General features: G+C 47.7%; 1 protein-coding gene across 1 annotated transcript in view; it reads right to left on the reverse strand.

The window, feature by feature from the left end:
* LOC144164827 (carbonic anhydrase 12-like) overlaps nucleotides 1-12,256 on the reverse strand; it is a 52,621-nt gene that overhangs the window by 16,889 nt on the left and 23,476 nt on the right. The window contains exon 4 of the mRNA XM_077695089.1: nucleotides 1,779-1,868. Within this exon, the coding sequence (XP_077551215.1) occupies nucleotides 1,779-1,868 (90 nt within the window). The remainder of the gene's footprint in view (nucleotides 1-1,778; nucleotides 1,869-12,256) is intronic.

Raw genomic sequence — 12,256 nt, forward strand, 5'->3', positions numbered from 1 at the left:
GTCACTGTATGATAGAATTTAGCTGCCCCCTGTTGAATGTTGAGCTAGTCACAATGCTCCTTGGGAATTATTCGTTTCGTAGAGTACTGTCATTACTAGTATATCGTTAAACCATAGTGTTATGTACAAGCTTCGTGGTATGTTTCCCCAGTGTTAGGTACAGCCAATTATGTTATTCGGTACCATAAAATTTATGTAGAACCCTTCTGTCGTCTTTAATTGGTCCTGATCTAAAACTTCCTTCGAGGGGTACCTCCGGCCGATACAGTTTATTTATTTCTGTATTTACTATAATTTACCTATTTAATTATTTATTCATTTATCTGTGTACCTTCAATGCCAGGGGACGCTACAGTTGGTAGGACGATTCTCTAGAAGTATCGACACAAAAATATATAATAATGTTCTATTACAAGAACGCGAGATATAAATGCCCTGCGCTATAGGCAAGGACAGGAAAGTCTATAATTCACTAAAAGTCTTAAAAAACGTAAATTACCAGAAAAAAAAACATTACATGCGGACGCAGAAGATATTCCAGAAGCTGGGAGGACACACAAAACTGGACTTGTCGTGCCGTACAAGTAGCGTACAAAATATCCATCACTGGTGAAAAATATGTCAGGACTAAAGAAACAGGGAAGTCGGATTACACTGCGCACAAGTGTCGCTGAGTTACGAAACGTAAAGCGCACTTCTGTTACAGCAGGAATGGAGGTGGGGATGTGGTTCTATTCATCTAATGTTTTAGGTATGGAGAAATGAGAGCCATATAACTTCTACAGTGGGGTGCTTCTTACTTTGAAAAGGTGATTCTTGCGAGAATATGTCACGACCGGCTAGCAAGCAGTTTATTTTTCAGTTGTGAATTGAAGGGACAATTTTTGTGGAAGAGTCTTCTCCAAGACAGGTTTCTCAGCACGAAAAGAACTGGTAGGTTTAGTGTTTGTTTCATTCACGTTACAATAGTTATGCGGAAGTACTTGGAATATAGCATGAGCTGCGGTTCTCTGCGGGCTGTAATGCTTTTACACCGCAATCATTTGCTGGGTCTCATATCCAACAGGGAGCTCAAGTTGATGAAGAACTAGTGAATCATAAGGAACCGTTTTTAGATTGGAAACGGCCATATACAAATTAGAAGCAACGCGCTTTCTCGATTGCGTTAAAGAGTAGAGTTGTAGTGAAGGGCCGGTGCAGAGTGGCGGCCAATCCGCTGGTACCGGAGGCGTAACGTTTGCGCAAGAGGAAGCGGCATCGAAGAAGAGAAGAAGAAAAGGAAGGAGCTCGGAAGCGGTCGGGGAAGACGACAGCAGGACAGCGCCCTCGCGGTGTAGGCCCGAGGTCCGTCGCCGGCGCTTCCTTCCAATTTTCCGTCCGTCGCGGTGTGCCGGCGACGCAGAGCGCGGGCAGCGAGGCCTCGTTTCGAGCCCAAGATAACTCTTCCCGCCGCTAATTATCGGCACCGCCACGTTCTTCGCCGGGTTGAAGCATCTCGGCTCACACGTCTCGTCACCTCTGCGGACAGCCTGCTACCTCGACTCGACTCACCGAAGTCACCGGCCCGTCCCCGCTCCATCCATTGCGCCAGACCCAGCGGACTTAGTGCACCGGTTCCTCGCCAGTCCTCTGCGAGTCGTGTGAATATTGTCTGCCCCCTTTGGATACCTACCCGTTTGGATTGCCTGTTGACTATAACGCGTGTGTTTGTGTAGACAGTAGTCCGGCTCATTGCTATGCACGCGGTCCGGCCCAAAATTCATGACAAGAGTTCTTACCTCGAAGAGAATGACCAAGATGGCCAATCCCTTGCCGGACCGTAGACAGTCGGCGGGCGTTGGCTTCTCGGAGGACAACAGCAGCTGGAGCTAAAAAAAAATACATTATATTTCATAATGTGCTTATGGCCCGGCAAAGTGAGAGCTCTCACACTGGTAAGAACGCGTCGGCAATTTAAAGCGAAAGTATGTTTCGTCAGGAAATGAAACAAAAAATATTTTTAACCAATTTCTTTGCAACACTAATTTGTGTGTGTTCAAGACACAGTATAACAACCCCTCTATCATTACACAATAAGCCAAAGTTCCAAAATAAGTGCTACCCAGAAGCCTTACAACACCTCAGCGTTAGTTTGTGATTCACCTCCACAGAAGTCTCCTAGCTTATCACAAGGCGGATAAATTATTTATACTGCCAATTGACGCTCTCCTTCGCCGTTATGGCGGAAATGAAACCTGGATGGTGGCTAGACATCCGTAGAACCGCATAACTTTCTACTTTAAGGAGCGGGAGAATTGCTGTTTAGAGTCTCGCCTGTTAACATTTCACCAAACCTGCGTCTGGAAATTTGCTTACGCTCTGCTTGGTTGCCTTAACGTTTGTGTATCGAAAGTGACATTGGTTTCGCTGTTGGTGTGACACGCGCCCGAAACGCTCTTCGCAAAACCAGGTGTGTAGATAAACCTAACATAGAAGCAAAGCCAGCAGCGTACCATGACCTGAATGATGATGTTACATGCACGTTTATTGATGATACGGATGATGTGCCTCCCTACGTGTCCTCCTCCGCGCAATCGTAAGAGACACAGTCACGTGTTCATCGCGACGTGCGGCAGTTTCGCAATAGTCCATTTGAAGGACGCCAGAAGGAACGGATTACGTTATTTTGGGGGTAGTCAGCGCCTTGTAGCCAAGCAGTAGTACACAGCAGTAGACCCCATTGACGAACACACGCAAACAATCTCAAATGGAGCCTTAATTGGCCTTAACGCCTAGTGAAAGTAGATTGCTTGGGAGCTTCTGCTTGTGAAGATTGCCTTAATAACGAACACTTAATAAAAGAGCACAGCGACAAAAGACGACAGCGTCAATACAGCGAAACGTTAAACCAGCATGCAACAAAAGAGCATAGCGACAAAACAGCCCGGCGAGACAAGAGCACACTACAAGAGTAGAGCCCTCAAGAAGCTCGGCGGTTTTCTCGCTGACTGTATTTATTACCGTGCAATCTACGCACGATCTCTGAACTGCACCTACGTATTGCGATTGTACATATTTCGGCAACGACAAATTTGCACAAAATAATGACAATATACCCAAACGTTTTCTTTTAATCATATATTGCTCTTCGTTTGACTTGAAGAGTCGAAATCATTTTTTGCTCTGAACCGAATCTAACGAATGCGAAATACTGTATAATATTATTTGGTGTCAACTTTTTGACCCTTAAAAATTCAACTTTTCCTCAAGGGCAGTTCGAAGATGCCATTTTATTTCTGAACCTGGAATTTCCTTGCAATGCAGTGGTCCTGCGGTACGCGTTGCTGTTGCTACACGGCAGCCCGTCAAGGAAACATGGTCGACGACTCCAACCCTATGCAGCGTACCTAGGGTGATTGGACGGGTCGCCGTCCCCCGGCGCAAACCCGGACAACGGCGAGGCTGTCAAACCTTGATTTCGCGAGCCGAGCGGGGAAGGGGGACGGTTATAATTTTTGACAATGCCTCGGCTGCATTGCCAGGCACGCCGCACGTAACAGGCGCGTCACATCAGGGAGGAGCTTGGCGCCGGTCCTAATTCTGCTTGTGCGTAATCATGGGACCGACAATAATTTTGTAGTCGGATATCTTGGAGCACAGACACGCTAGAATTCTTTCAACTACTGTTGCGTAAAACATGACTGTTTCCCACTTTTAATACAAGCATACCCACTTTCTGAGGTCAACTAAAAGTTTCACATTAGTCGCCATGATTGGTCTTCCTGAAATTTTAAACCGAATTTACAGCCTTCAACATAGCCTTTACGCAGATGATGTTACGCTCTGGGTCTCCGGAGGCAGCGACGGCCACATTCAGGACACGCTACAACAGGCAATCGAAGCAGTCGAAGATTACGTCGGCCCTCGCGGTCTCAGCTGCTCTCCGCAAAAATCGGAGCTTTTACTATAGGGACCGGGCGGCCGTTGTATGGCGCCACCGTCGTTTCAGCGAACAGCGCCGCCCGTGGCGAACCGCTCGTCAGTGGAATGCCGGTGGCGGTCAGCGCAGCGTAGTTGTACATGGCTTTCTGTCGTTTTTCTGCGGTGCGGCTTGCGAAGCGAACGTAACCCGACGTGCATTTTTCAGATCGGTAAATCTTGAGCGTGGATGTGACGTTTACGAGGCATGCCATGTGTGTTATTTACGCCCATACTCAGTATTTACAAATAGCAGACGACGCTCAATGCGCCAAGCTGGAAGTCAAGCTGGAAGTGGAAGTTCGTTGCTTCATGAAATTTTTTCATGCCTGCATGCAGTTTCGCGAATCGAGGAGTATATTGCCGCTAAATGCTCCCACAAAGCCGGTGTGTGCAACCGATCTAGGTATGCTGCGGCGCTGATGACGAAACGGCGCCGACGTCGTGCACAAGCGAAAGGCAAAGTTGGAGTGTGTCTTCGAAGATTTACCTCAAAACAGAAATTGTGACGGACGACGCTTCCGTATCTTCATTACCTACGGCTGAAACGTGTTTAATTTCACAGAAATGCTCTTACTACAGTCATCGGGAATCGCTGATAGAATAAATACCGCATGATAGTAGAATGTTATTGCTTACCGTGGAGAAGCATTGCTTTACAAGAATTGCAATGGTTGCTGGCTAGCCGGTAAGTGGTTTTTCAAAAACCAATTCCTGCGTGGCTGAAGGACGCAAGACAGGAGGGTGCCCGAAACCTGTACTAAGCTTCACAACTGAATGCTGCGGTCGGTTTACAAGCTGCCACCTACGCTTGAAAAATCATGCACACCTCCGTCTAACGACGATGATGGTTTATCGCAAAGCTCTATCGTATGGGTTTCCTTGTTTGCCTTCTGGATTTAAACTTTGACTAGATAAGCGTCGAATTTGACCAGCACGCAGTTTGGTCTTTTGAACGCAGCGTCTTTGATTTTGACCATTTCCCATTCGATTTCGCACGAAGAAAGCTTTGTGTTCAACCATCATAATCATTAGACAGAGGGCTAGATGATTTTGCTCTTTAATTTTGAACTTCCATGCCCCCTCTCCAAATCTAAACCTTTTCCAGCGTGTCGGAAATGTGTCTCTTGTGGAGGGCTCGGGCTCATGCACCCTTATTTGAGGCAACTAATTGCACGTTTTTGGTGTCTTCACCAGGGATTACACGATTTTTTTAGGTACTCTATAAAGAACACTTCAGCATTAAAAAACACCGGCTGACGTTAACACTGCCACATTTTTTAACTATCGGTGCCAGCCTTTATTCTACGCAGGTGGTAAAACGGGAAGGGGAGGAGGGATGGTTTGTAGCTCGCGCTGTTGAGTTGGTGAATAACTTTGGCATTTGATAAAATGACCACCACAAACGTGAGATTTCCACTTCAGCTTTCAGGCACCCATGCTGTCACAGTGTCGCTCACCAAAACCGGAGGTACAAAGCTCACGATTACAGAAAGTGTAAACTACCGCAACATTTCTACGGCTACACGGTAATCCATCTCGTATGCAGGTGCCTTTCTATTTCAAGCACACGTATCGAGGTACCCCAGCGCTAAGGCTGGCGTGGAAACCGTAGTCATTGAAACCAGTGAAGATAATTTAAAGTGGTAGAAATTAATTCTAATATTGCTAGTAGTTTTATTCCTACTCAGATCGCGCGGAGACAGGCGCAGAGCGCTGCAAAAAGCGCTCGTGTCAATGTAGCCCTTCCCCAACCTTACAAGCATCCGTAGCCGTGAGTGCATTTAAGAAGAAAATAATACTAATAATAGTAGTTTTATTCGTACTCCGAACGGGTGGAGCCAAGCGCAGATCGGTGCAAAAAGCGCTCATGCCATTGCAGCCGATACCCAACTTTAGACGCGCCCGACAAGTTTACGTAGTCATTACTGCATCTAAGAACCCAACACATATGTTTAGACTTCGTTTCATCTCACACGTCTGCTCACAACGCCGCCAAAACACACAAAGCACCGAAACAAACACGACAAAAACAACGGGAGGCTGTGTAGTCCAATGCACCGGCTCATTCCACTGACGAGGGCAGCGCCGAGTGGTGGCGCCACCCGTCCAGCTGCCCGGTCCCTATATCGACCAACCAGTCGAGGGCGGCGCACAGATAAGACCCCTCCGGAAGTCCATCTCTTCGCTGGTGGTGGAACCCAACGCATCCCCATAGTCACAAGCATACGGGTTCTTGGCCTTCGCATACAGGCGAACGGACACAATTCCGAAACCATCCTCGCTCTCCAAAAGAAGGTCTCTCAAATCACCCGACTCATCTCCCGTATTGCAAACCGCCATCACGGCATGAAGGAACTCAATCTAGTAAGATTAGTTGAAACTTTTGTTGTAAACAGGATAACGTATGTCACTCCGTTCTTAGACCTTAAAAAGAACGAAGAACACAAAATCGACGCTCTCATTAGGCGAGCTTACAAGCAAGCTATCGGGATACCGCTTACCGCATCGACCGAACGCTTCGAGCCACTTGGGCTACACAATACGCTAAGCGAACTCATCGAAGCTCAACGCTTAGCGCAACGAGAACGACTTACGTACAGCGCGACTGGACGGCACATCGTCGACTCCATTGGCATCACTTACCCGAGTACTGCCCCAACCAAGGTCCCACTTCAACCAGCCATAACAGAAGGCATATCCATACCACCCATTCCAAAAAACATGGATCCCGTGAACAATCTGGAACGAAGACACGCGCGGGCCAAAGCCCTCCACAAACAGTACGAAAAATCAGAGAACGTGGCATACGTGGGCGCAGCCGATTACGAAGGCCGCGACGCCATGGCATTAGTGGTAGTCGATCGGCAGGGAAATTCCATAGCTTCCGGCTCGATTCGCACGAAGGAACCGGAAGTGGGAGAAGAGGCGGCCATAGCACTGGCAATGACGGCCTCCGCAAATATCAAATATGTCATCAGTAATTCTAAATCTGCCATTATAAATTTTTCGAGAGGGCGGATCTCCCCAGAAGCGTCTGCAATTCTCACATCTGGCTTCCGTCGCGATGCGCGGACCGGCAAAATCTACCTGATATGGGCACCTGCCCACTCCGGCCTGGCCGGGAACGAGTGCGCGCACGATGCTGTTCGAGGATTCACCGACCGAGCTGACATCGACCCTAACACCCCATTCGCCCATTCGCTCCGATGGTCGGGTAGGGATCGGCTCGTGTCCTACAGGGACATTAAAAATCACTATCGTCTGGAACGGGCCCGTTTTCCCCCCGCTCACCCGTCACTCAACAAGAGGCAATCCGTCGTATGGCGGCTACTTCAAACAAACTCATATCCAAACCCGGTTATGTATAGCTACTGCTATCCAGGGCAACATTCGGATAAATGCCATAAATGTAAAGAAAGGGCAGATGTAGCACATATGCTATGGGCCTGCCCGCAGGCGGCTGTACCCGCGCGCAGAATCACTCGGGCGGAGCAATGGGAGACCGTGTTGCTCAGCCACGACTCAACGGATCAAGTCTGGGCCGTCCAGCTGGCCGAAGGCGCTGCTAGAGCCCAAGTGCTCTTGGCCGACGCCTAGGATCACCAGCCTCTCGCAATAAAGTTATTTCTCACTCTCTCTCTCAATTTTAGCAAATTGGGCTGCTGACAGCAATAATTCTCATCTTACTTTGTGTCCCCCTGGCCACATAACTTATTTGCACAGGAGGTCGTCGCTTTTCTCGCAGTTCCTAATTTTAAGAAAACCACAAAGATCAATTTTGAACACAAGGTATATGCGCTTGTGGTCAGTGGGTAAAGTAGAATCTTGCGTTCACCCGCATGTACGCGTCGTTTTGAGTGCAGAGCCCTCTAGGCGCCCGACTTGTCGTAGCTCGTACGCTGGCGCGCTACGCAGCCACCGCAATCGCGCAGCGTAACGGAACAAAATAGAGCCCCGCGGCGTCACGCACCCAAAAAGATCCTTCCAAAAGCTACCCGCTTGTCCCTAGTGTCAGCCTTCCGGCCAAAAGTTGAGAGCTGAGTTGAACCAGAGGTTTATATAAGCAGAACCGTTCGAAACTACTGGAAGCGCTGGAACTGGCCATCCATATCCCCGTTAACGAAAAAACAAACTGCAGATACATTTGAGCCAACACGTGTACTTAACCGGCAGTCCCGGAATTAATTTAGTTAGGAATGCTGGTCGGGTGGGTTTTCACAAAAGAGTGGCCGCGGCAGAAAAAAATATCGACCCGTTCAGGTTGGCCTAGTAGCTCGGACGTGCGAGATGAAAGCAAGCACAAAAAGGACGAAGTACTGAAGCGCAGAAGCAGACGAGGGACAGAAGCACCGAAGACGACACACATAGCGCTATGTGTGTCGTCTTCTTCTGTCCCTCGTCTGCTGCTGCGCTTCGGTACATCGCTATGTACTGACTCGCCCAAACCAATACTGTGCTGAACAAAAAGAGCAGAAACTCCCGCTCGTGCTGCTCGAGACAGAGGGCGCGCGAGCACTGCGAATGCGGGAAAATTGAATTGCAGTTCACAAACCTCTGTTCTATTGAACAAGACAGGCGTGAGACAGGGAGGCGGAGACAGTGGGGCTCTTCGATTTACAGTCTCGGACTCACCACAGACTCTTCGAGAAGCAGTCCAACATTCGATTTTCCCATGTATCCCTATGGCTTCGGGGAATCCTCGGACTAACCGCGGACTATCCGCGGTGAGTCCAAGAGTCTAAATCGAAAAGCCCCAGTGAGGGGTGGTTGCAATGAGCCTATAATGGCGCTATAGCCGCGATGGCGAATCCCTTCTCTGCACTTCCGGCAGCTTTCACGTTGAGTGGAACAGCTTTAAGTTTTTTTGTTGACTTCACCCGCGACAATTCATCATCATCGTCAGAGAAGGTTAGCTGTCTTTCAGGGCATATTTGACTGCGCCTGAATGCGAAGCGAAACATTTCAACGAAATCCAAAGTGAAGCAGAGCCGGGTGAGGCATTTTTTTGTGTTGGCCAGCAAGTTTCGTGTCTTTTAGGTAGCAGATAGCCTGCAAAAGTTCCCACATACATTTCTTTTAGATGTGCCGATTCCCTCAGCCTAAATGTTTAAGAATAACGGTTGGCAAGCTCCACCAATCCCATTTGACCATTCGTTCGCAATACGTGATATTCCAAATTGTAGTGCTGGAAAGTGTAGGGGGTATGGACACCTGTTTCTGCGGTTTTGGTATTTTCGGTGTTAATAAGCAACTGCCGCGCCTGCGAGTTGTATGTTCGTATTTGCTGACTCTAATCTACCGATATAGGCCAATTTGGTTTTACACTTGCGTCTTTTTACCCGATGCGCTCTCTATTTTTCACAAGGTCGGATTCTGGTTTAATACAGCTGCGAGATGCATAACATTTTGGGAAACCATGCTACGTGAACATTAAAATAAATGCGTTGGGCGGTTACCTCAACCGAAACGTCACTACAACGTTCTTTTCAAGTGTTTGTCTTCCTTGGCCTATTTAGGCATATTTAAGCCGATCTAATAATAAGAACTTATTACTGACAAATTGTGAAAATAGCAAATTAGGGACAATTAGCCACAATAGCAAACGTGGATCCGCAACCGTACTGAATATGTACATGTTTAACACGCGAGAAAAGCGCATTAGCTGCTGATGACAACAACTGCAAATTAGAAATGCTGGCTTCAAACAAGCGTCTTTAAGGTATCGTTTACGCTCGGTACATAATTGCCTTGCGCACAAAGCTATGATAACGCTGACGCTGCTATGAAACCCGGCTTCATTTACCAGTCCCATTGTCTAGAAACGCTAATTACGAGAAACGCTACCTAGAGCGTCTAGAAACAGGATAAGCATCCCCGCATTTGCTTTCGCTGATGCGGGAAAATAGGGTCTGTTTCCCTATTCTGCCACTCACACAGACGACGGCTTTCACGTACGATGCCTAGAGCACTTAAAGGGACACTGAAGTGATATGTTAACATTCGGGGATTACTAGCGGAAATTGTAGTCCCTTGCATGTCCTCTGCACCCTTGCCTATTCTCTGTGGCGTTCTCGTGTGACGCCAGGAGGAGATGACTTGGCTTGACTGCGCTACTCCAGGGCTTGTCGACCTTCCGACAGAGTCAGCCGGCCCAGCGTTTAGTCCGCCGGCCGCCGAAGAATCGTCGCAATTCGTTCGCTTAGTTGAAACTAAGCCGCGACACGTTTATGAATGGAAAAAAGTTCCTTTCTTTACTTTGTTAGTTTGTGCACTGTATCAAGCTACAAGTCCAGGTCACTCTACACAAGCGCCGCACACATGCGACGCTTCGCTGACTGGTACGCTAGTAGGAAAATATAAGGCCACTTGAAGGCGGGAGAAGAGTCAGCTAAGTCAATATAGGTACTAAGGAAATAAAATTAGCTGAAAATGTTGCCGTACAGCGTAAAACTAGGGAGCAGGGGGCACTTTTTAGCGCTGTGTGAACAAGCACAGCGGTCAGCAGCACGACCACACATCTGCGAACGCTTTTCCGTCTAAGAAATGCAATTGCTACACGTGAGGTATTGTGAAATTTGGGGGACGCTTTCTGCACGAGCGCAATACAACAAATAGTCACCGACGCTGCTTGAAATGCTAAAACTACATGAACGTGTAAACCGGTTACACATTATACACCTTATTTTCTATCGCTGGTAGCGCCTGCCCGTGGCCGAGTTTTTTTTTTTTTTTGATCTGGAGCGGACGGAAGTTATTTCGCAAGTCGCACGGTTGAATCCCCGAGGGTACATTTGTGTTTTGTGCAAGTTCATTGTCTCGTTTTCGGCTAATGTTTTTTATACTGAGTTCCCCATTTTTGGACCGTAACGTTCACTGCTCCACAAGTGAGAACGCAGAACGCGCACAGACTGACACTGACGCGCTAGCGAGTTCTCGTTGGCGTGCTGTTGCCATAAGCACCGACTGCTTCCTGGCAGTGGGCACGGGCCAGAATAAGCAGGCCCATTGCCTGGTGCGAACACGGTTTTCACAATACAGGCATGAGTGAGGCAAGCTCCAAATATGGGGGAAAGCGCATGGCATTTGAGCCTCTTCGGTGACGTGGAGGGCGTTCATCCACTGCGTTGGCCTCGGCTATAGTGATTGCTACGATTTCAAGCCATCGTAGGAGGCTTATCTTGGAAATTTTACAGCCTAAAACATGGCAGAAGCACGGTATGGTCATTATTGAGATATCGAGAATGCCTATCCAACGATAACGTCGGATGTCAAGCATGTTGTTTTACAGAACCAAAACCTAAACTTATTTGAATGCTAATCTTGGACATCGTCCAATCCCCGTGCACCTCCTCCTAACGTCACAGCTAGGGCAGCCACCGCAGACCGCACAAGGCCGTTTTTCTTCTTTCGAGCTTTATATAATAATTACCTACTTATCAACCGGATAAACGATGAAAAGTGCGTTATTTGGGCCAGTTTGCGCAGTGCAAGCAAAAGCGGGAGCTTGACAAGTTCACTTGAGTGTCCCTTTAACATGTGCACCGTACAATAAAAATTCACTTAGTTTGCGCTAATTTGGGCAGAACCAAAATCGTCCTCCGATGGACCAGCCAGCCGCCTCAACTAGGCGACGAGCTGATACGGCTTTACGAGAATAAACTATGGTTGTGAGGCTGTAATGGGAGTCGAACTGAGCCATAGTCTCTAGCGTTAGCAAAGCGCAAATCTAGGTCGTGTTCGCTTGCACGGATATAAATTCTGACAACAATTGTCGTTCCTTGTCGTTTCTTGTAGTTATTCAATCTGTGCTATAGCCCGACCCCTGTAACGGCCTCCGGGCCAACAGTATGCCTAAAATAAATAAATAAATAAATAAATAAAATAAACTTGGATTTAACAATCCGGTATAGCACCTCAGCATCAGGAGGTGCTACTTCTCCATCCTTAGGCGTCCCCGGTGCAAATATGAAGGCGAATTAAGGTGAATTTTGCTGCGGAGCAGAATTCTTAAATTAGGTGGCGTGATATTTTCTGTGGTTTTCTCTAAGTGGTACCAAGTCGTTGTTTCGTAGTCCGAAGCACCTGACTTTACAGTACACCTTTTTGCTCGTTACAATCAGTCATGTTCCCATAGGGGCAGACAAAACGAGGACTGTGGACTCATTTTCTATGATTGCGGTCACTTTTCTCGAAATAGCGTAGCAAAAGCATCTCGGAGAGAATAAAGAGGGTGTAACAGACAGCACGAGAAAAGCACATGAGTCAGTGATTTGCAAGGCAGAGTTTAGGACCACTT

The sequence above is a fragment of the Haemaphysalis longicornis genome, unplaced genomic scaffold (genome assembly GCF_048455015.1).
Source record: "Haemaphysalis longicornis isolate Haplotype H1 unplaced genomic scaffold, Haemaphysalis longicornis Haplotype H1 scaffold_14, whole genome shotgun sequence".
In the NCBI taxonomy this organism is placed as follows: Eukaryota; Metazoa; Arthropoda; class Arachnida; order Ixodida; family Ixodidae; genus Haemaphysalis; species Haemaphysalis longicornis.